Source organism: Grampus griseus (assembly GCF_964374135.1).
Source record: "Grampus griseus genome assembly, chromosome: 8".
Lineage (NCBI taxonomy): Eukaryota > Metazoa > Chordata > Mammalia > Artiodactyla > Delphinidae > Grampus > Grampus griseus.
In genome coordinates this window covers 94,151,735-94,177,031 of record NC_139002.1, presented here as the reverse complement: position 1 = coordinate 94,177,031, position 25,297 = coordinate 94,151,735, and the positions used below count along the sequence as shown (strand labels likewise).

The window sequence follows — 25,297 nt, the reverse complement described above, 5'->3', positions numbered from 1 at the left end:
CAGCCACACATGAAGGCATAGGTAATTTCTTTTCCATATTCCTTCTCTAAATTAATGACATTGACATGATCCAGTTACCAAAATTAGAAACCTCTCTATTCAATTCACCTTCTGAGTCCATTGTTTTCAGCCCTTCCTCTCTCATTGTATTTCTAACCTCCTCTGCCCCTCTTCACACTCATCTGACAACTGGCCTCTTACTTCACTGAGAAGTAATCAAAAGTCGCACCAACATACCTACATCTATACCTATAAATTGTACCTTCTCCTATTCAAGGACAACCTCTACACTACACCTGTGCCTTGGAGCCCATCCCCTTCTGTTTATTCAAGAGTTTTGCTTCTACAATTTTTTCTGCATCCTCAATTTCCTCCTCTTTACTGGATATTTCCTACAGGAACACACTGCAATACCTCTTATTTTTAGAACAATAAAGCCAAAACCAAGTATCTTCGATCCCACCTTCCCCCACAACTACAATCCCATTTTTCTGCTCCTCACTACAGCAAAACTCCTTGAAAGAGCTGCTGGCCATCTCCACTTCCCCTACTTCACAAGCCATTTAATACAAACTTTTAGAAGACTGCCAACAACCTCCATGTTCAGAAATCCGATGCTTTATTCTCTGTCCTCATCCAACTCAAGCTTAGGATATATCCACGTAGCATAAGAATAACGATATAACTGACCACTCCTTGGAACACTTTCTTCGCTTGGCTTCTGGAACAGAACACTTGCCTGGTTTCCCTACTGTCTTACTGGCTACTCCTGTAATGTTCTTCCTCTTCCCAATCACTAAATGTTGGCTGGAATGCCCTAGTAATTAATCGCTGACCTCTTTTCTTTTTATACTAATCACTGAGGTAAGTTCATCCAATTTTGTGATTTTTAAAAGACATTCATATGTCCATGGTTCACAAATTTTCATCTCTAGCCTGGGGCTCTTCCTTGACCATAATGACATTCATATATACCCAACTGCCTACCCAATACCATCACTTAAACATTTAGAAGGCAACTGAAACTTGTTTAAAACTTGTTTTTCTCCCTAAATCTGTTCCCTCCTCAGACTTTCTCTCATTAAATAGCACCACTGGTTATTAAAAATCTCATTAAATAGCACCTAGTTGATTAGGTCCCATATTTAGGAGTCACCCTGACCCCTGCTTCTTTCATTTCCCATACTTCCTCTGGTAGTGTCTTATTGGTTCCACCTTCAAAAATATACCCCAAATATGATGATCACTTCTCACCTTCTCCCCTCTCACCCCACTGGTCCAAGGCAACATCATCCTTCACCTACATTTTTTTGTGTGTGTGTGTGTGTGTTATGCGGGCCTCTCACTGTTGTGGCCTCTCCCGTTGCAGAGCACAGGCTCCGGACGCGCAGGCTCAGCGGCCATGGCTCACGGGCCCAGCCGCTCCGCGGCATGTGGGATCTTCCCAGACCGGGGCACGAACCCGTGTCCCCTGCCTCGGCAGGCGGACTCTCAACCACTGCGCCACCAGGGAAGCCCCACCTACATTTTTGCAACAGCATCCTAACTGGTCTTCCTGCTTGTGCCATTACCTGACTACAATCTATCTTCAACAGAGCAGCCAGAAGAATCCTGTTAAAACGTAAATCAGATAATTTTCCTCTAATGCTCAAAACCTTCCAAATCATACATCTTTCTCTTAGAATAAAAGCCCAAATTATTAGAATGGTCTGCAAGGCAGTAAAGATGCGGTTCTACCCTCCTCCCGTTCGTCTGTGCTTTCATTTCCTCCAACACCACCAAACCACAGAAAAGCTCTCCTTGCATAAGCTTTTGCAACAACTACTTTCTCTGCCTGAAATGCTCTTATGCTGTATGTCTGCATGGTCCAACCCTTTACCTCCTTCAAATCTTTGCTCAAGTGTCACTTTCTCAATGGGGCCTCCCTTAACAATCCAATTTAAATATCACACCAACCCTCCTGCTCTATTTATTTTTCCCCAGAGCACTTATTTGCTAACATACTAAATAACTTCTTGCGTATGTTTATCATCTGCTCTGTTTCTCTTTACTAGAATGGAGCTCCGTAAGACTTGGAGTTTTTTGCTTGCTTGTTTGGTTTCTAGTTCCTAGAATAGTAGACATTCGTTGAATAAATGAATGAATAAATAAGCCATACTCAGGTCCCTTTGCTTGAAAGAAAACAAATACTCTATTGCTTTAGAAGGTTATATCCACTATCAAATTTCATTTTTCTTAAATATTATTTGGCCAGGTTAACAATCTATAATGACTGGAGGACAACTGTAGAAAGACCTTAAGCAGGGGCCAACAGGCTCATTCCTCAAAAGAAAACAATTTTTTTTGCATGCTGGACAAAAAATTCATGTTAAAAACCAAGAAGTATTTATATACATATTAAATGTCTTTCGGAGGCTGAAGTGTAAAACCACTGGTTAACAAAACCTGCCTAAATGTCTTAACTTCTTATGAAAACAAAAGGTAACCATTTTGCTCATGAAACCAAAATGCTGGGAATCCCAAAAGACAAATATTACCTACTGAGTGAATATTACAAGTACGGCTACCAGATCTTCTGTGTAAAATCCAATGCTTTACAGCAATCTAATGATGCAAATACAGAAGAGATCAAAGTGACACGCTAAACTGAAAGGGACCATTTTAGGTGTGCTTTTAGGGTTTATTATGACTGTCCCCCATAATACAGTTCAGAGGCATGTTTTATATAGGGATGTATGTATCTCTTTTGAGGGATGATATACGAAGTGCAGCGATTATACTACTTTCATAAAATGACTCAAGAATCTACAAATATGAATTCTTTCAGTCTTGGCAGTGGAATAGTTTATGGCTTGAGAATAAAAGAATTACGCATGAGAGCCACACTGGCCTTAGAAGACAGAGGACTCAGATTTCAGTCTCTGTGCTACCAATGACTGACTCTGTGACTTGAGTAAATCATAACTTTTGCTTCTAGGTTCATAAAAAAGGCACTTTTCTTATCCCTTCTCTCACCGTCATATAGATGCTTATCAAAGGATTGTTTGTTAACCAATAATTAAAGCCCTTTAAGTAAAGAAGTATAAAAATTTATACATATTACATATAGAGAGGTACATCTAGCTTTGTTGCAGGATGCACCTGCACCTACAGGATTCTGAGCCTGTAGAAAGTTAACCAGTTTTCATTCTTCCAACAAAAATAAATGGAGGTAAGCTAACTAGTAGCATATTAAAAATGCTATTAAAAACTGTGTCTTTCAGACTGTATTTTCTTTCTTTTTTTTTTGCGGTACGTGGGCCTCTCACTATTGTGGCCTCTCCCGCTGCGGAGCACAGGTTCCGGATGCACAGGCTCAGCGGCCATGGCTCACGGGCCCAGCCGCTCCGCGGCACAAACCCGTGTCCCCTGCATTGGCAGGCGGACTCTCAACCACTGCGTCACCAGGGAAGCCCTCTTTCTTTTTTTTTAAAGCAGGTATCTTCACTAATTCTCATCAAGAATGTGATAAAGCAGGTCCTTAACTGCAGGTAGAATGTGTTGGATAGTCCACAGGAGGGCAGCAAAATGCAGGATTTCTTTTCCTTCAAAATCTGAACTCCATGTAAAATTGCTTTAAGCTACAAGCTATAAATCTACAGAAATTTGGGTGGAAGAACACAGACTAAAACCACAGGCAAGAAACAAGTTATAAAACGAGATAAGATTTAGGTAAATAGTACGTAGATGCTATAAATACAGAAACATTATAAAGACAACACAGGGGCTTCCCTGGTGGTGCAGTGGTCGAGAGTCCGCCTGCTGATGCAGGGGACACGGGTTCGTGCCCCGGTCCGGGAAGATCCCACGTGCCGCGGAGCAGCTGGGCCCGTGAGACATGGCCGCTGGGCCTGCGCGTCTGGAGCCTGTGCTCCGCAACGGGAGAGGCCACAGCAGTGAGAGGCCCGCGTACTGCAAAAAACAACAACAACAACAAAAAAAACAAAAAACAAAACAAACAAACAAAAGACAACACAGGATAATTCTTCTGCACATTGGAACAGATATTAAAGCTCATGTATGCGATTTGGAAATTCTATTTTTTTCTATGGTGGTGAAAGCTTTGAAATACACTTTATAGAGAAATGTATATAAAATTCTAACCATACCTAGTTAAAGTCTGAGTTCTGTATAACATTTATTCATAATTTCTAAAGATCTGGGCCAATAATTTTAAGTGGGTAGGTGCCTCAGCGGATTAAGAAAAGACCAATGTTCAGCGATTGTGGGGCTGATGCTTAATTATACTCAGTTAATAACAATGCCATTGTTAGCAGCATACCTATACACATGCAATGAAGTCTAACAAATATAACCTTCCGTTGGTCTTATCTTTTCTAATGTAAGAAAAGTAATACTGAGTGAAGAATACTAAACGTAAAATTATGCATATCAGAGACATAATAATAGAACAATGTATATTGCTTAAGTAGTAGAAAGCATCTTTTTTAGATGTAACTTTTTAATTTTCAAATCAGTGAAACTGAAGAATGAAAGTATGTAGAAAATACTCTTAAGTAATAAACACTTGGAAAATCCACTATCATGAATATTACAGATTTAATATCCACCTTTTGCTTATTATAAATTATTTTCCATTTTTCATCATTAGAGAATATAATCATTATTGCTTCAGGAAATCCCATTTTCTGTGACACCCTGTTATTTTCAATTTTTAAAAAGTCCTTTTTTAGTGTTGAGCACTCAAGAGACCTTACTTATACTCAAAAGCATTGTAAGTTTATTTAACAGGTTCCATTTTACTTTACAAAAGGCCAAGTATGTTGTTATTGAAAAATGAGTTTGTTCAAGTGGCCAATTCAGTTCTATTTAAGTTGAATTGTAAAATAACAAGCCAATAAATGTGGACAAAAAGTATGTATTTAAAAACTGCCAAAATAAAATGTTTAATCAAAACTGGAAGCACTAGCTTCTCTTTCACAGTCAACTTGAGAGCTGGCAATTAAAAAATCTATTATGTTTTCCTTCCCAGCATCCTTGAAATTGTAATGCTGATATAAAAATACCTATAAAAGAAAAGAATTTATTAAGTACTATTCAAAGGAGAGAGAGAGATGATGATAAGCAGTTTCTGTAAGAACAAATGCAACTAATAAATGGCAGTAAATAAGAGGATTATCTAGATTAATCAAAGTTTGGGAAAACTGTCAGATAAATGATTCTGCACTAATTGACACATTTTTAGCTATAAAGTCTTTCAAGTAAGAAAAGTTTGTGAGCATAATGATTATGTACTTCTAAGCTGAATGAATCAGTATTCACAGCTAAATACATTACCTGTGCATATACTCCAAGAAACATAAACTAAAAATCTGTGTGAAAAATTTCCAAGATTATATATGAAAAGCAATACTTACTGATGTTAAAAGACTACTGATAATTTTACCATTCAGTTCATACTATCCAAGACATTACACTATATTACAGTTGCTATAAAAACAGTGTCTAATGTGGATCTTTAAAGAAAATAATTTAGGGAAGGTTAACAATAGTGGTCAGAAAAGTTGTTTTTAAAATGTTTTCCAAGAGTATTTAACTATTTTTGATCTTGAAAAGCTTACCTGAAAAGCTTTTAAATTGGTAGCTTTTCAAACAGGCTTTCATAAGAGAATGTTTTAGGTTGGAAAAAGGGTGTATAAGGGCAGCTTAAATCTTGTCCAAAAAAACCCAATTACAATATTAATTCCTTAAAATATCACTCAGCCATAAAAAAGGAACAAAACTGGGTCATTTGTAGAGATGTGGATGGACCTAGAGACTGTCATACAGAGTGAAGTAAGTCAGAAAGAGAAAACCAAATATCGCATATTAATGTATATATGGTGGAATCTGAAAAAATTGGTATAGACAATCTTATTTACAAAGCAGAAATAGAGACACAGACATAGAGAACAAATGTATGGATACCAAGGGGGAAAGGGGGCACTGGGATGAACTGGGAGATTGGGACTGACATATATACACTATTGATACTGTGTATAAAATAGATAACTAATGAGAACCTACTGTATAGCATAGGGAACTCAATTCAATGCTCTGTGGTGACCTAAATGTGAAGGAAATCCAAAAAAGAGTGCACATATGTATATGTATAGCTCATTCACTTTGCTGTACAGCAGAAACTAACACTACACTGTAAAGCAATTATACTCCAATAAAAATTTAAAAAAAGACCCTCTGGACACCAAAGGCTGGGGTGTGCTCCCTTGGTTGGCAATACTCCACGTGTACTGTCACACATCATAGCTGGGAGGAGGTAATGTTGTCCATGACTCCATGGGAAGAGGACAACCGGAGGTTCTGTATTTGTACCCCTCAAGGACTCTGCCTTGGCTGATTTTAACGAGTATCTTTTCCCTGTAATAAACTGTAACTATGAGTATTACAAAACAAATATGAATTCCTTGATTATTGGAAATAGAATCACAAGCCTTGCTTCTTGAAACCTTTCTAAAGTCATAATAAAAACTTTAGAAAGATATGTCAAACAAGATAACTTATGAAGCTTCTTTCAATATTGCAAAAATGAAAAAGTAAAGGGCAGACAGAATCATCTGAAGGTACAGAAATGCTAATCATTACTCAGAGGTTTTGTCTCCTTCTTCATCAACCGTTTAGTAAAGCTCAGAGATAACTGGAGTAAATGCAACTGTTAGGTTTTAAAATGTAAGAAGTTCATGGTTTTGACAGAGGTGTCTGCTTCTTTCAAGTTTCAGCTTTTCAAAGCTGGAACTCAGCAAAACAACCGTCAATAAATAGGATTATTGTGGAAACAAGTAATGCAAAAACACTGTTAAAGAAAAATTTAATACTGAAATTAGTTCAGTATTATCAATGAGTTTTTAAACCTAGAAAATGCACATATTTCCATTAGGGGTAACTATTTATTTAGGAGTTAGCTGACATTGGATTCTTTTCTAAACTAATTAATTACAATGTAAAAAGGGATAATGTTTTTTGTTTTTTTATACTGCAGGTTCTTATTAGTCATCAATTTTATACACATCAGTGTATACATGTCAATCCCAATCACCCAATTCAGCACACCACCATCACCACCCCACCACACTTTTCCCCCCTTGGTGTCCATATGTCTGTTCTCTACATCTATGTCTCAACTTCTGCCCTGCAAACTGGCTCATCTGTACCATTTTTCTAGGTTCCACATACATGTGTTAATATACGATATTTGTTTTTCTCTTTCTGACTTACTTCACTCTGTATGACAGTCTTTAGATCCATCCACGTCTCAGCAAATGACCCACTTCCGTTCCTTTTTATGGCTGAGTAATAATATTCCATTGTATATATGTACCACAATTTCTTTATCCATTTGTCTGTCGATGGGCATTTAGGTTGCTTCCATGACCTGGCTATTGTAAACAGTGCTGCAACGAACACTGGGGTGCATGTGTCTTTTTGAATTATGGTTTTCTCTGGGTATATGCCCAGTAGTGGGATTGCTGGATCATATGGTAAATCTATTTTTAGTTTTTGAAGGAACCTCCATACTGTTCTCCATAGTGGCTGTATCAATTTACATCGCCACCAACAGTGCAAGAGGGTTCCCTTTTCTCCACATCCTCTCCAGCATTTGTTGTAAGTAGATTTTCTGATGATGCCCATTCTAACTGGTGTGAGGTGATACCTCATTATAGTTGTGATTTGCATTTCTCTAATAATTAGTGATGTTGAAGAGTTTTTCATGTGCTTCTTGGCCATCTGTCTTCTTTGGAGAAATGTCTACTTAGGCCTTCTGCCCATTTTTGGATTGGGTTGTTTGTTTCTTTAATATTGAGCTGCATGAGCTGTTTATATATTTTGGAGATTAATCCTTTATCTGTTGATTTGTTTGTAAATATTTTGTCCTGAGTGTTCTCTTTTCGTCTTGTTTAAAGTTTCCTTTGCTGTGCAAAAGCTCTGAAGTTTCACTAGGTCCCATTTGTTTATTTTTGTTTTTATTTCCATTACTCTAGGAGGTGGATCAAAAAGATCTTGCTGTGATTTATGTCAAGAGTGTTCTTCCTATGTTTCCTCTAAGAGTTTTATAGTGTCCGGTCTTACATTTAGGTCTCAAATCCATTTTGAGATTATTTTTGTGTATGGTGTTAGGGAGTATTCTAATGTCATTCCTTTACATGTAGCTGTCCAGTTTTCCCAGCACCACTTACTGAAGAGACTGTCTTTTCTCCATTGTGTATCTTCACTTCCTTTGTCATAGATTAGTTGACCATAGGTGCGTGGGTTTATCTCTGGGCTTTCTATCTTGTTCCATTGATCTATGTTTCTGTTTTTGTGCCAGCACCATACTGTCTTGATTACTGTAGCTTTGTAGTATAGTCTGAAGTCAGGGAGTCTGATTTCTCCAGCTCCGTTTTTTCCCCTCAAGACTGCTTTGGCTTTTTGGGGTCTTTTGTGTCTCCATACAAATTTTAAGATGATTTGTTCTAATTCCATAAAATATGCCATTGGTAATTTGATAGGGATTGCACTGAATCTGTAGATTGCTTTGGGTAGTATAGTCATTTTCACAATATTGATTCTTCCAATCCAAAAACATGGTATATCTCTCCATCTGTTGGTATCATCTTTAATTTCTTTCATCAGTGTCTTATAGTTTTCTGCATACAGGTCTTTTGTCTCCCTAGGTAGGTTTATTCCTAGGTATTTTATTCTTTTTGTTGCAATGGTAAATGGGAGTGTTTCCATAATTTCTTTTCAGATTTTCATCATTAGTGTATAGGAATGCAAGAGATTTCTGTGAATTAATTTTGTATCCTGCAACTTTACCAAATTCATTGATTAGCTCTAGTAGTTTTCTGGTGGCATTTTTAGGATTCTCTATGTATAGTATCATGTCATCTGCAAACAGTGACACTTTTACTTCTTCTTTTCCAATTTGTATTCCTTTTATTTCTTTTTCTTCTGTGATTGCCGTGGCTAGGACTTACAAAACTATGTTGAATAATAGTGTGACAGTGGACATCCTTGTCTCGTTCCTGATCTTAGAGGAAATGCTATCAGTTTTCATCATTGAGAATGATGTTTGCTGTGGGTTTGTCGTGTATGGCCTTTATTATGTTGAGGTAGGTCCCCTCTATGCCCACTTTCTGGAGAGTTTTTATCATAAATGGGTGTTGAATTTTGTCAAAAGCTTTTTCTGCATCTGTTGAATGATCATATGGTTTTTACTCTTCAATTTGTTAATATGGTGTATCACATTGATTGATTTGCATATATTGAAGAATCCTTGCATCCCTGGGATAAATCCCACTTGATCATGGTGTATGATCCTTTTAATGTGTTGTTGGATTTTGTTTGCTAGTATTTTGTTGAGGAGTTTTGCCTCTATATTCATCAGTGCTATTAGTCTGTAGTTTCCTTTTTTTGTAGTATCTTTGTCTGGTTTTGGTATCAGGGTGATGGTGGCCTCATAGAATGAGTTTGGGAGTGTTCCTTCCTCTGCAATTATTTGGAAGAGTTTGAGAAGGATGGGTGTTAGCTCTTCTCTAAATGTTTGACAGAATTTACCTGTGAAGCCATCCGGTCCTGGACTTTTGTTTGTTGGAAGATTTTTAATCACAGTTTCAGTTTCAATGCTTGTGATTGGTCTGTTCATATTTTCTGTTTCTTCCTGGTTCAGTCTCAGAATGTTGTGCTTTTCTAAGAATTTGTCCATTTCTTCCAGGTTGTCCATTTTATTGGCATAGAGTTGCTTGTATTAATCTCTCATGACTCTTTGTTTTTCTGCAATGTCAGTTGTTACTTCTCCTTTTTCATATCTAATTCTATTGATTTGAGTCTTCTCCCTTTTTTTCTTGATGAGTCTGGCTAATGGTTTATCAATTTTGTTTATCTTCTCAAAGAACCAGCTTTTAGTTTTATTGTTCTTTGCTACTGTTTTCTTTGTTTCTATTTCATTTATTTCTGCTCTGATCTTTATGATTTCTTTCCTTCTGCTAACTTTGGGTTTTGTTTGTTCTTCTTCCTCTAGTTGCTTTAGGTGTAATGTTAGATTGTTTACTTGAGATTTTTCTTGTTTCTTGAGGTAGGCTTGTATTGCTGTAAACTTCCCTCTTAGAACTGCTTTTGCTGCATCCCATAGGTTTTGGATCGTCATGTTTTCATTGTCATTTGTCTCTAGGTATTTTTAAATTTCCTCTTTGATTTCTTTATTGATCTCTTGGTTATTTAGTAACGTATTGTTTAGCTTCCAAGTGTTTGTGTTTTTTACGTTTTTTTCCCTGTAATTCATTTCTAATCTCATAGCGTTATGGTCCGAAAAGATGCTTGGTAAGATTTCAATATTCTTAAATTTACTGACGTTGGATTCTTTTCTAAACTAATTAATTACAATGTAAAAAGGGCTAATGTTTTTTCATTAAAAAAAAAATTTTAAAAATGAGCTCTCTGAAAGAACCAAAAATGGTATTCCCTCTTCCCAAGTCAAATTATTTTCTTTTATAGTTATTGTATCAGATTCAATAATATTCTTGGGGACTTCCCTGGTGGCGCAGTGGTTAAGAGTCTGCCTGCCAATGCAGGGGACACGGGTTCTAGCCCTGGTCCAGGAAGATCCCACATGCCACAGAGCAACTAAGCATGCGAGCCACAACTACTGAAGCCCACGTGCCTAGAGCCCGTGCTATGCAACAAGAGAAGCCACCGTAATGAGAAGCCCACACTCTGCAACGAAGGGTAGCCCCCGCTCCCCGCAACTAGAGAAAGCCTGTGCGCAGCAATGAAGACCCAATGCGGCCAAAAATTTAAAAATTATTTAAAAAAAAAAAGTGAGCAGGAAAAAAAAATATTCTTGGAATAACCTGGACTATCAGATACTACAATTTTGAGAAAGATCTGTTTCAAGTTAATAGTTCCCTGGGCTAGTTGAGATTATGTTCCAGGGGAAAAAGAGCTTAAGACAACTGAATTTCCTCTCTCAACATCAGTGACATAAAATAACAATAAATTTCAAGAAACTACAATACTAAGCAAAAGCATGTAAAACAAATACAAGAGAAAAGGCTTTTAGAAAAGGATCACTATATACATACAAAACCCTTCTTCCCAATAACAGAAAAGAAGAGAAGTGAGGGAGATGATAGTCAGTAAAGAAAATAAGAAATTCTATTAATATAAACAGCTCATTGAAAAAAAATGAAATCCTGTTTATAAGGCTGTCCTTAGATATAACCTACAAAACTTTAAAGACCACAACATATTTTCTAGTATTATATAAGAAGATAAAGATCCTTAACTTTAGAGTCATATTCTGTATTCATTATGAATTTCTAATGGCTTACTTTTACATAACACCTACTCTGTGACAATAATCTCATTTAATCCTCCCAAAAAGTATATGAAATTTTACTGTCTTTCATTTTATAGATTAGGACACAAATTACTTTAATGGGAACAGAAAGATAGTAATGGCAAAGCCAGGGCTCAAACATGAATCTGTATGACTCTAGAACTAGCCACCCCACTATACTGCCTTGCTAAAAAAACACTATTAGGCCTTCAGCATTCATGTACGAATTCTAGTTTAGATGCTGCTCAACAATGATCTACAACTGAGCTATAGAGTCTGAGAGATTTTTCGTTTCTTCACTAAAAAAAGGGCTCTGATATTTAAAATGACTTCCTGCCTTCCATTAAAATCCTAAGGCAGTCTGGTATAGTGAATCAGTTTCGGTGCCAAATCTAGTAATTACTGACGTCTTTTAGACAAGTCACTTAATGAAGTGTGTATCACTTTTTTTCTTCTTCTAAATACCTGAAGTGAAGGAGCTGAGCTAGTCTTCTGGTTGAACATTATAATCTAATTTGAACATTAAACACAGCATCTACTGTGTGCTCTACAAAAGCAAGGTACTGAGGATTCACATGTATATAAACTGAACCACTTATAATTCAAGTTAAACTCATTTTTTTTCTTCCAGTGAAGGTTAAATAATAATCAAATATCGTGGAACTACTATATTCAATATCCTATGATAAACCATAAATAAAAAATATTAAAAAAGAATGTATTCCTTATATTCAATGTGCTCATACAATGTGTTCCTTTAAAAGCTAAAAATAAAATTACCATATGACCCAGCAATCCCACTACTGGGCATATACCCAGAGAAAACCATAATTCAAAAAGACACATGCACCCCAATGCTCACTGCAGCACTATTTACAATAGCCAGGTCATGGAAGCAACCTAAATGCCCACCAACAGACGAATGGATAAAGAAGATGTGGAATATATATAAAATGGAATATTACTCAGCCATAAAAAGGAACGAAATTGGGTCATTTGTAGAGACCTGGATGGATCTAGAGACTGTCATACAGAGTGAAGTAAGTCAGAAAGAGAAAAACAAATATCGTATATTAACTCATATATGTGGCATCTAGAAAAATGGTACAGATGAACCAGTTTGCAGGGCAGAAACTGAGCCACAGATGTAGAGAACAAACGTATGGACACCAAGGGGGGAAAGTGACGGGGGGTGGGGTGGGGGTGAGGATGTGATGAATTGGGTGATTGGGATTGACATGTATACACTGATGTGTATAAAACTGATGACTAACAAGAACCTGCTGTATAAAAAAATAAAAATTCAAAGAAAAAGAATGTATAAATATGTATAACTGAATCCCTTTGCTGTACAGCAGAAATTAATACAACACTGTAAATCAACTATACGTCAATAAAAAAATATTGAAGAAAAAATATCATGGAACTCTTAGAAATTTACAATAGTTGAGACATTAACTCAAGTAGCTCTGACCCAGGTGGACGCACTGCTGCACACGTGTGTATGTATACACATATGTACACATGCGTGGTGCCTGTGGGAGGAAGTGGAAGAATGCAAAGTAGATAGCCGCTTCACGTCGGACGACTGCCTGAAAGGTGCGGTGAAGGTCCACACCACCTCCACTCAAAGACAAGGGGCTGTACTTCAGTGAATGAGGATAGAAACACTGCTTCAAATCTCATTACACCGTTTGAATTTGTGGCAGAAAAAAAAATCTGTTACCATAAATATCAGTTGTTGTAGAACATCAGAGATTTGGGGGAGAGAAAGAAATCTCACAGCTTATCAATCCCAGTCGAATATACTTTGATCAGCCTTTCTCAAACTAGGGTTCTGGGAGAGAATTAAGCCCAATGCTCCAAGGCATGTACACAGCAGTTATTAATTAATTTCTTTCCTATGTATCTAGTATTACACTGGTTATGTAAAAACCTTGGAAAAATAAAATCATTTTCTGTGTTCTGTTGATCAAAACAGGAATCCTGATTGAACTCATTGTTTTGCCAGCATTTAACAGCTGCTTACCACTGCAAACAGAAGAGGTGATGTTGTACAGAAAAGGATAAAACTGCATACAGCGAATCAACTTCAGGCTGTTTTCACACTCTGGGCATTTGGTAGTTAATTTCAAAGCCTGTCTAAAGGCCTCAAGTGCCCCACTGATATTCTTCAGAGCAAGGTAAGCATTTCCCAGGCTCAAAAAGGTCAGGGGCTGAAAAGAAAGAAAAAAAAAAAATCAGAAAATGTTAATGAATTAATATTTTCTGAGAGTTACAAAACCTTTACAGTATATGTCTTTTGGCTTTTTTTAGGTTACCTCATTAAAGTTACCCCAACTGTCCATTTTATTTACATCAGCTAAACTGTTTAATATAAATTTATTTTTTACCTTTTTACTAAGATAAAAAATACATAAAGTATGTAACATGTACTAGTCTTAAGCTTACAGCTCAATGAGTTTTTATATATGTATATACCCCTGTAACCACCACTCATCTAAAGATACAAAACATTTGGAACATTTCTGGTGCCCCAAGAGGTTCCCCTGGGCAACCCAACCCCAACCCCAGAGGTAACCACTTGATGTGATGTTGTGACTATCACCATAGATCAGCTCTGCCTTGCCTGTTCTTGAACTCCATATAAATGGAATCAAACAGTCTGTTCTCTTACGTGTATAATATGTACCCTTTTGTACCTGCTTTCACTCAACACAACATCTAATATTCAAGAAACCAGATGTTTTTTGTGTACTATTTGTTCATTCTTCTTAAAAAAAATTGATGTGTAATGTTTCATCATGTGAATACACCACAATTTATTCATCCATTCTCCTACTGATAGGGAGTTTTTGGATTGTTTGCAGTTTTGGGTTACTATAAATAAAGCTACTATGAACAGTCATGTAAATGTCTTTTGATAGACATATGCACTCATTTTCCTTGGGTATACACTTAGCAGTGGTTCTTAAGGTAGGCATACATTTAGTTTTATGAGATACAGTGAAACCATTTCCCATTGGACATACAGACTTGCACTCCTACCAACAACTGTGAGAATTCACTGACTTGTTATTGTCAGTTTTTTAAATTTAGCTGTTTTAGTGAGATGCTTAAGTGGCATCTCACTGTGATTTTAATGTGCATTTCCTTGATTAGTAATAATGTTGAATATTTTTTCATGTGCTTACTGGCCCTTTGGGTACCCTTATTGCTGAAGTGCTGTTGTTTTCCCCATTAAAAAAAAATTGGGTTGCCTTTTTCTTATTGATTTGAAGGAGTTCTTTATATATACACTAGACATGAGACCTTTGCTGGAAATATTTATTGCAAATATCTTCTCCTAGTCTGTTGTTTGCCTTTTTATTCTCTTAATGGTATCTTCTGATAAACAGAAATTCTTAATTTTAATGAAGTTCAGTTATACATTTTTTTCTTTTATAGTTAGTGCTTTTTGAAATCTTTGCCAGCTATGAGGTAACAAAGACTTCCTCCTATGTTTTCATCAAGAAGCTTTATTGTTTTATCTTTCACATTTTGGTACATGATCCACCTCAAATTCATCTTGTGTATGATATGGAGTAGGAGTCAGGGTTCATTTCTTTTTCCATAGGGGATATCCAAGTAGTCCATTACTACCTACTGAAAAACCAAAAGCTCCCACACACACTGAACTAGTGTGCCTTGTCATAAATCAGGTGACCATATATGCAGGGACCTATTTTTAATTTCTCTATTGTGTTCCATTGATATATTTGAGTATCTTTGTGCCAGTACCATACTGATTTAACTACAGTTAAGTCTTGAAATCTGGTAATATAAACCTTCCAACTCTGTTTTTTTCTTCCCCTCACACCCCAATTTTTGAGCTATTCTAGATCCATTTTTATGTCGATTTTTGACTCTCCTTATCAATTTACACACACATATACATGCAATTGCTGGGAGTTTGGGATCACATTGAATCTATAAATCAATCTGAAGAGAACTTACATCTTAACAATATTGAATCTTTCAATCCATGAACATGATGTATATCACCATTTATTTAGGTTTTCTTTCTCTTAGCAATGTTTTGTAATCACGATAGAAATCTTGTGCATCTTCCTTTAGATTTACTTCTAGATATCTGATTTTTTGGATGCTATTGTAAATAGTCTTAAGATTCTATTTTCCAATTGTTTGTTGAGACTTTGTTTTTATACGCAGCCCGAAGTATTCGGTTTAGGTCATTTTAGCAGAAATATACCTATGCTTAGTATTTGCTGCATACAAACCATTTATTCTACAAACCATCTATTTACTTTATCATTAAAAATATTTTAAAAGATCTAAGAATGTTTTATTCTCAAATTGCACAGTATATCCCCGTGAAAAGCAATTATCTCCTATAATTTATCAGCTACTTGCTTTTGATTCAGGCTGTTAGGTCATCAGAAATATCTCACTACAACCACACCAAGGTGTACAAAATATTCCAGATTAAAGAGGCCTAATCTAGGTAGCACTCAGGTTACATTTAAAGTATTACTTAGTGGTTCACACTAAGATATACAATTAAATTCCATACATAGATTTCAAAAATGTCTTTATATTTTCCATAAGGAAACGAAGTATCGTAATTATCCTTACAACTAGAATGAAGGAAACGAAGTATCATGATCATCCCTATGACTAGAATGATAGTTGTGCAAATATCTTGTATTGAGACGAACTGGTTAGCATTTTGGAAAAAAAGAATAATTTTCGTGAATTCATTCTGAAAATAATTACTGAGTGTTTACCATGTTTCAAATACTGGTTTTGACACTGGGGATACAGCAGAAAATAAGAAAGATAAATCCTTGCCTTAGTGGATCTCATAGTCTCGTGTCACACAATTGTGAGTAAAATGTGATGAAGGACAGCAGGGAAGAGACATAAATAGTACTAACCATAGGGAAGAGAGTGCCGTTACAAACAGAGTAGTAAGGGAAAGACTCCCTGAGAAGTTAGTATTTGTAAAAGATTTTAAGGAGATGAGGAGCAAGCTATGAAGAATCTTAGTGGGATGAAGCATTCCAAGCAGAGAGAATAGAAAATGCAAAGGTCCTGAGGAGGGAGCACAGCTAGCATGTTCAAGGGACTGCAAGGCGGCCAAGTGAGGCTAGAATAGAATGACCAAAGGAACGATCTCATGGAGATATGGTCAGAAAAGTAACAAGGTCATGTAGGACCTTCTACATCATTATAAATTCTTGTTTCTTACTGTGAGTTACATGGAGAGTCACCGCAGAGATATGAACAAATAACAACATCTGACATTGAAAAAAAAATTACTAACTTTGTTTCTTGTATTTTTTCAATGTAGAAGGTAATTTTTCAACTCTGGCTATGGGAATGGAGAGAATTTAGGTGAAAGGAGAGGGGAAGCGGCTCCCTTTAAGCAATACTCTACAGCTTCCTAAAGCTAAGGAACAGCATGTAAGTTTAGCATATGCTGAGCACTACTGGCATTGTATTTATTCATAATGCAATTTCTTTCTTTCTTTTTTTTTTTTTTGGCTGCGCTGCGCGGCACGTGGGATCTTAGTTCCCTAACCAGGGATTGGACCCGTGCCCCTGCAGTGGAAGTGTGGAGTCTTAACCACTGGACCAACAGGGAAGTCCCTGACAACATCTGACTTTTAATAAGAATTTCATTGACTGCTGTACTGTGAATAGAGTGTAGGGTGACAAAGGCAGAAAGCCAAGAAGCTAGTTAGGAGGCTACTGAAATAATCTAGATAAAAGACAATGATGGTGTGGATAAGATAGCAGTGGAGATGATGGTAAATAGTGAAATTCTGGGTATATTTTAAAAACAGAATCAGCAAGATTACTTAATAGATTGAATCTGCCCTGAGAGAAGGAGAAAGGTACGAAGGATGGCTCTAAGTTTTTGTCCTGAGATACTGGCTTTACTGTTTCCTGAAATGGGAAAGACTGCGAACAAATTAGAACAATGTTAAGGAGCTTAGTTTTGGCCTGTAGTTTTAGACCGTGTTTTAGACATTCAAGTGGAGGTGTCATGTTAGCTGTTGGATAAAGGAGTCTGGAGTTCAGAGCAAAGGTGATAAGTGACTCAATAAGGAAAGTGTAATGTTCTTGAGATATGGTCCTGGAACAATCAGATATCCATTTGGATATGAACTTTGATGAATGAACTTTGATCCCTACCTCACACTGCAAAGAAAATTTAACTTGAAATGGATCATAGGCCTAAATGTGAAACCTGAAACTGTAAAACATCTAGAAGACAACATAGGAAAAGACCTTTGTATATCTGAGAGTCAACTATTTAAAGACAAACCAGAGAAAACAAAATAGAACTATTTTTTTTTCAGACTTCTTATGAGGACACCTTAAATCTAACAATAGAAATCAAAAGGGAAAAGATGGAAAATTAAGGTAAGTTTTAAAAGCTAAGATAAAAAGGCAAAGAGAGAAAATATTTTTAACATATGATAGATGGAGTTAAAGACTTTATTGTATAAAGAGTTCATGTAAAATTAAAAAAAAAACAAATTCTAACAAAATGAGTAAAATGCCTACATAAACTTTTACTTTAAAAATACAATAAAATAGGGGACTTTCCTGGTGGCACAGTTGTTAAGAATCCACCTGGCAATGCAGGGGACATGGGTTTGAGCCCTGGCCTGGGAAGATCCCACATGCCATGGAGCAACTAAGCCCGTGCACCACAACTACTGAGCCTGCGCTCCAGAGCCTGCGAGCCAAAACTACTGAGCCCACACGCTGCAACTACTGAAGCCCATGTGCCTAGAGCCTGTGCTCCGCAACAAGAGAAGCCACTACAATGAGAAGCCCGCGCACAGCAACGAAAACCCAACGCAGCCAGAAACACAAACAAACAAACAATAAACAATAAAACAGGGACTTTCCTGGTGGTCCAGTGGTTAAGGCTTTGAGCTCCCAATGCAGAAAGCCCGGGTTCAATCCCTGGTCAGGGAAATAGATCCTACATGCCGCAACTAAGAGCCTGCATGCCGCAACTAAAGATCCCACATGCCCCACCTAAAAAGTAAAAAATAAAAAGATCCCGCACGCTGCAACTAAAAAAAAAAAGATCCCACATGCTGCGAAGATCCTGTGTGCCGCAACTAAGACCCGGCATAGCCAAATAAATAAACATTTTTAAAAAATACAATATCCTTAAAATAAGATTAAGAAATTTATGTTACAACAGAGAAATGGAATTTTTTAAAGTAAATCTATTTTACAAACGTTAATACAGAAGCAGTGTGACTTGACTATAAAGGTGTGAACTCTAATGGCCACTCTCCCTGAGTTCAAATCCAAGCTCTATGACTTTCTGTAAATCCCTTTGGCATTCTTTTTCTATCAAATGGGTAAATCTTATCTCATAGGGTTGTTTTGAGGATTAAATGAGTTATTACATGTAAAGTGCTTAGTATGATGCCTGGCTCTAGTAAACAATCAATAAAAGTTAGCAGTTACTTCAACTGATTCTGGTGATAATACAAGCAAAATGAATATTTATAGATCTTGATTATGGCAATATATATTGGCCCAAATCTTTTTGTGGATTGTTTGGTATTTTGTATCAAAGCCATCAAAATATTCATTCTCTTACTGACTTAGTAATTTCACTGCTACTAGCAGTCTTTCCTAAGAAAATTATCTGGAAAACAGAAAAGGTCGTATCCAGAAAATCATTACTGATATTAGCAACCTAAACATCCAGCAACAGAGGAGTAAGTTCTAACATATCAATTCATCAAACCTTTATACAACCACTTAAATTGATGGCTATAAAAACTAGGTAGTAAAAATTTTTTTTATATAAGTTTTAAAGATCACCAGTACAGTAAAGTTGCAACACTATGAAATATTTACATAGAAGGAAAGCTTATAAGGAAATATTTCCAAATGTTGACAGCTGGGGGTAGGGTCTGATTAAGGTGTATTTTGGGGTATCTATCCTGATTCACTGATTTGTATTTTTATTCTTGTTGCAGTACTACAGTATTTAGCTAAAATTTTAGTATAATTTTCAAATATGAAAAGGCAGGGCTTCCCCGGTGGCGCAGTGGTTGACAGTCCACCTGCCGATGCAGGGGACCTGGGTTTGTGCCCCGGTCCGGGAAGATCCCACATGCCGCGGAGCAGCTACGCCCGTGAGCCATGGCCACTGAGCCTGCGCATCTGGAGCCTGTGCTCCACAACGGGAGAGGCCACAACAGTGAGAGGCCCGCGTACTGCAAAAAAAAAAAATGAAAAGGCAGCTAATCTCTAAAGGAGTTTTTTTTTTTTTTTCCCCAGAAGAAAACTGCCTAATTGCCTTGGCTGGTGGCAGAAAAAAGTGAACCATGAGAAGTATCAAGGGAATGCAGCTGTGCTGAACCTTCCATTTGGGTGTTCATTTTATCACATCTCATATAGACCATCTGTTCTACTATAGCCACACCTGGCACACAGTAAACATTTGATTAATATTTGATGTACTTCTCTGGCAACTTGGCCTGTTGTATAACAGTGATTATAAAGTTTTACTTAAAATCCAGTTGTGAATTGGTGTATTTCAAAGGAAACTCTTAACAGGCAACATTCTCTTCTAGTACCGAAAAAATCAGTTTTGGGACACCTCGAATAAACCTAGGCCATTCATGCACACTTCTTCTAAAAGTTTCTTTGCATATAAAACTCAGAAACATTTAGACGCTAAGTATAAAGGCAATTTAACTGTACATTTATGATAACTGCATTCATCAAACCTAAGATGTCATCAATTATAACATGCATCCTTATTTCAGAGATGTCAAAATATGAAAAAAAAAAAGTAAGTGGTACTTTAGAAACAATGAAATAAAGTATTTAACTACAAAGCAGTGACACAACTCCATGGATTGCATGTGGGAGATTCAGGGCATGAATATCAACCTACTTATCTATCCTTATCAAAACAACCTTTAAACTGTGCTCTGGCTTGGTTGGTATAAAGGTATCTATAAATTAACGCTGTAAAACAGTATAACATTATGCAATGTGCACGCTGTAATGAGCAGGATAAAGTGAGAAGCAGATGTTTCAGACATAAAGATGTGGCAGTATATTTTTAGCAGCTATGTCATTCTTATGTAAATGTAAGTTTCTAAAAAATAACTGTATAATTTATAAACTTCATTCATTTAAAATAGATGAACACATCAAAAATAAAACAAAGCCGTCTTACAATATGCAAATTCTACTAAAAAATAAAACGAGTTTCTTTTTATGCCCTCTCTATAAAAATACATATTATACTCTGAATTTGAGTTATCACTACTTAGTATATATTGCTACAAAGAAACATAAAACCTCACCTCAGAGCTATTGATGGCCAAAGCTTGAAGCAGCAGTTTAGTGGCATCAAGATGAAGGCCATAGTGAATCAAAAGGTTGGCCAAGTTCACAAGAGGAACATCCTGGTATTGAAGCGGAGCCAAATTCAAAGCCCTCTGAAGACAAGCAATAGCAAAGGTGCTATTTCCTACTGCTCTCCAGTAGAGTCCAGCTTCATTGAGTATCAGCCAGACAGGAGCATTTGGCTGAAAAACCCCAAATACTTCAGTTAATACAAGAATACAGTACTCATTCTAAAAAGGATTTTTTAATACATGCATTTTAACTTTTAATTACAATTACTAAGCATTTAAATTTCAGATATCTGAGGTAGGCAACTCACCTTGTTAATAGCATGAAATAAGAAAGACCCAATTTCTTCTTCTGGGATAGTATAGTTATTAATACGGGAAAGCAAAATCTGAAAACATCAAAAGGAAGATTGAATCAATTGAAAATAACAGGGAAGACATTTGAAAAGAATTTCTATAGACAACAGTCTTGAGCTCCTCAGGAACAGCTAACTTGAAGAGATATTTATAATTATATACATAACATGCAGTCATTGACATTACAACAGGTGTTACCCTGCTCATGTATGCCTTAGTTTCCTTTAATTAAAAAAAGTTAAAAACATATACACCACATACATATTAAGGTGATCTATCATTCCCCCGTTCAAGTCAACCTAAGTGTCCAGAACCAAATGAGAAATTATTCAGAGAGCAAAGCATGCAACACCTGATGCAATGAAAATCTGCTACCCTTCCTAGCTGGAAAAGCACCAGATCCTCAATTAGTCTACTTTATATTCTTGCAGCATTTATATAACTGTGAGCAACTCTAAGTTAGGGATCATGGTCTATTTTTCTTTGTATTCCTAGCACTCCAAACTGTGCCTGGAACATAATGTTTTTTGCCTCAGTAAATGCTGAATGTAAGTAGTAACTGCTCATAGTTTTAAAATTAAGTTAAAAAAAGGTCATGGTGATGGTCTGTTTTCTCTGTAAAAAGTAAATTTTTTCATTTGTACCTACAGAATGGTAACTAATATAGGATTTATATTCAGTAATAAAACATTCCTAGTTATACATAGCTAATAGGAACTAAAGAAAACAGCGTAACAGAACATATTTATAATGTTTGCAAAGTAGTTATCAAATTCATACAAATTCCTAAGGACCTCATATGAGCGCAAAACAGGGTTGATAAGGCCAAGGAAAGAGAATCTTCAAGCTTTCAATTTATACAAACTTCTGGAAGCTTGGAGAATGTAAAGCTAAACTGCAGTGGTCAGAATGGCCTCCACTAGGTAAACAGAGTTCTGTGTTACTCATCTTTGCAGCCCTCTTAGAGGAACACTGCTTGGGTGGTCTATGTATATAGCAACCCAGGGGAACACTTTACCGGCATTCCTTCAATAGCATGACTGACTTCTTAATTATTTCACCAAATTTTTAACTCATCTTTCAGTTTTATAAACTTAAAGCTCAACAACTGCCTTCTATCAAATTTTTGCTCCACCTATGAGGCTTGCGAAGTCAACCAGAATGGACGGCAATAAACACCAGCCTAAGTGAGCCTTACTTTTCGTGCATGGTCATCTGGCATTTTGGCTTTCAGATCCATGCGGACCTCTAATTCTTTGACTAAGTAGGACAGAGTCTGGCTTTTTCTGATGTCAGTTATGGAACAGTCAGGGGTTTGGGCCTCTTCTTCTGAAGCATAATCATCACTGTTGAGTTCGTGGATCCTGGCACAAGAAAAAGGAACAAAATTCATATTTTCAAAGTTTGGGTGACTTCAAAATAAAGACTTAACCTTTCAAGTCCAAGGCTGGTGCTCTCAAAGAACCGCCAGATGATAATCATGCAGAATCAAGTGCTTTGCCAAATCCATCAGCACTTGCCTGAGTCCTTTGTTTTCCGGAGGCAGAAAATACGTTGGCAATTCCCCGCCAACAGGGACTCTAGGATAGCTTTCTGCACAATCTGCTCTTTTAGGCCACAGAATATGCTGTTTGTCCTAATAAAAAAGAAAGTTTATCATAAATTTCTTCAGATTCAATGCTTCAATATGCTAAATGAACTTTTAAAAGAACATAAATATACTAGGATAACCTAAAAACAGTTTAGTATTTTAAGATATAGACATTGTGGTAGACTCTATAATATTCTTTCTACTGCAGATTATTAGTCTAAGTCAGTATTTCTACCTGCTTTACCACAGACTGGTTCAGGGTTGGGCAGGCCTAACTCAGCTGAGCCAGTAAGACACAAGGAGAGGTCTGCCTGGGGCTTCCAAGAAAGAAAAGCCAGTCTTAGTCTCTTATGCCCCATAGGAGCAAAAACCATGTTGCTCCAGCTACTGCTGGCTGTCGCCTCAGTACCATGAGGAAGACAGGCTTTAGGATGGAACCAATACAGTGGATGGCAAATTAAAGAAAAGGAAAGGAATGGGTCACTGGGCCACTGAATCAACCAAAGCCAAAGTTTGCTCTATCTTTGGATTTCCCATAATATGAGGTGAATTTTCTTTTGTTTAAGTCAATTTGAGGTGGAATTTGTGACTTTTACCTGGAAGCATACATGCACTTAAAAAACTGGAACAGAAAACTATTTTTCCCTTAACTAAGACTTTTCTTTGCCAATGCTGAAGTTTAACAATTATTATTTTATTTGTAAAATTTCATCTTTCTAAATATAAATAACACGTACCAGAGGTTTACTAAACTTATAGCCTGAAGCTTTCAAACTTGGGAATTTATATTAGACATAATTAAATAAGTGGCCGTATTAATTTTGTTAGAATAAAAACACAATTAAATTCTGAAAATTTAATGTTGAATAAAAAATACATGTTTTCTGTCTTCATATGTTGCTATCCCCATTGGCTAACACACAATTATTTCTTAGGTAGGTTAGAAATACATATTTATTTACTTGTTTATTATCTGTATCTTCTGCTAGAATGTGAGCTCCAGCAGAGCAAGGAACTTGTGTACTATATTCATAGTATCAGCCTGGTATACAGTTGGAAGCTCAATAAAAGAATGCTGATTAAATAAGTGAAGTACATACAAGCACGCACTTAGGTCAAGTTTAGAAACTTGTGAGGGTTGGTGATTATACTCAGAGCTTTGAACTGAAATCAGGGTGTCCATCTGCCCCACCTGACTGCCAAGAACTCAAGACAGACCCTGTGTCTTACCACCTAGCAGAATGCCTTCCATTTAATATAAGCTTAACAAATGCTTGCTGAACTAAGCTGAACAGTGACTGGGGCCATATTAATCAGTGGGGTTGAGGGCCACTGCTTTAAGAAATCTTGTCTGTTAGAGAAAACTCCTTAATCATCCTCTACTAACTTACCCTATATGCATCAGAGTCCCTGCCCCAGATCCAGAGAACAGAATGGGCTATGGGAGAAGACTTGACCAAATCACTGATATCACTCTGATTTGCTTGAACATCAAAGTTCACAGACATCATACTGGAGGTTGATGAATCCTCACCAAACTAGAAAATGAAAAGAAAAGTTCAATCAAATTGAAAGCAGAAAAGGAGTTGTAAATAAGATTTAACTCAACCCAAAAATGTTAATGAATACTCAAAATTAGAAGAAAATCACAAAGTAGGTCAGTTAAAAGGCAATCAGATCTTTAATTTTCAGAACTATGCCCCAACAGTATTCTCTCACAGATAATGCATAGCTAGCAACTTTCAATCAACTATGCCATTGATGTGTGAGAAAACTAGTGTGGGTTGTTTTCCTGTCCCACTACTTCCTTTCTATGATTTAGTCTCTTATAGGTTTAGTGATTAGCTGATTTAGATGTTTGATTCATTATTCCTCTCCCCTACCTAGACTAAAATGATCACTATTCTATAAAATTAGTGTGCTTAAGGGTTCTTAAGAGTTTAATATAGCTATCATTTAGGCATTAAAAACCACTGGACAGTCAATTTCAAATATGTATAGCCTTCAATGGTGAAAAATTAAAACGATTTCCTCCTCTAAGATCAGGAACAAGACAAGGTTGCCCACTCTCACCACTCTTATTCAACATAGTTTTGGAAGTTTTAGCCACAGCAATCAGAGAAGAAAAAGAAATAAAAGGAATACAAATTGGAAAAGAAGTAAAACTGTCACTGTTTGCAGATGACATGATACTATACATACAGAATCCTAAAGATGCTACCAGAAAACTACTAGAGCTAATCAATGAATTTGGTAAAGTAGCAGGATGCAAAATTAATTCACAGAAATCTCTTGCATTCCTATACACTAACAATGAAAAATCTGAAAGAGAAATTAAGGAGACACTCTCATTTACCATTACAACAAAAAAGAATAAAATACCTAGGAATAAATCTACCTAAGGAGACAAAAGACCTGTATGCAGAAAACTATAAGACACTGATGAAAGAAATTAAAGACAATACAAACAGATGAAGAGATATACCATGTTCTTGGATTGGAAGAATCAACACTGTGAAAATGACTATACTACCCAAAGCAATCTACAGATTCAATGCA

General features: G+C 36.5%; 1 protein-coding gene across 3 annotated transcripts in view; it reads right to left on the bottom strand.

Moving 5' to 3' along the window:
* TTC17 (tetratricopeptide repeat domain 17) overlaps nucleotides 1-25,297 on the bottom strand; it is a gene marked incomplete at its 5' end in the record, with an annotated part of 154,947 nt that overhangs the window by 71,989 nt on the left and 57,661 nt on the right. For all 3 annotated transcript variants that reach the window (XM_082660692.1, XM_082660691.1, XM_082660690.1), the window contains 6 exons: nucleotides 13,401-13,587; nucleotides 20,740-20,964; nucleotides 21,102-21,179; nucleotides 22,346-22,511; nucleotides 22,668-22,783; nucleotides 24,130-24,276. In XM_082660692.1, the coding sequence (XP_082516818.1) occupies nucleotides 13,401-13,587; nucleotides 20,740-20,964; nucleotides 21,102-21,179; nucleotides 22,346-22,511; nucleotides 22,668-22,783; nucleotides 24,130-24,276 (919 nt within the window). The remainder of the gene's footprint in view (nucleotides 1-13,400; nucleotides 13,588-20,739; nucleotides 20,965-21,101; nucleotides 21,180-22,345; nucleotides 22,512-22,667; nucleotides 22,784-24,129; nucleotides 24,277-25,297) is intronic.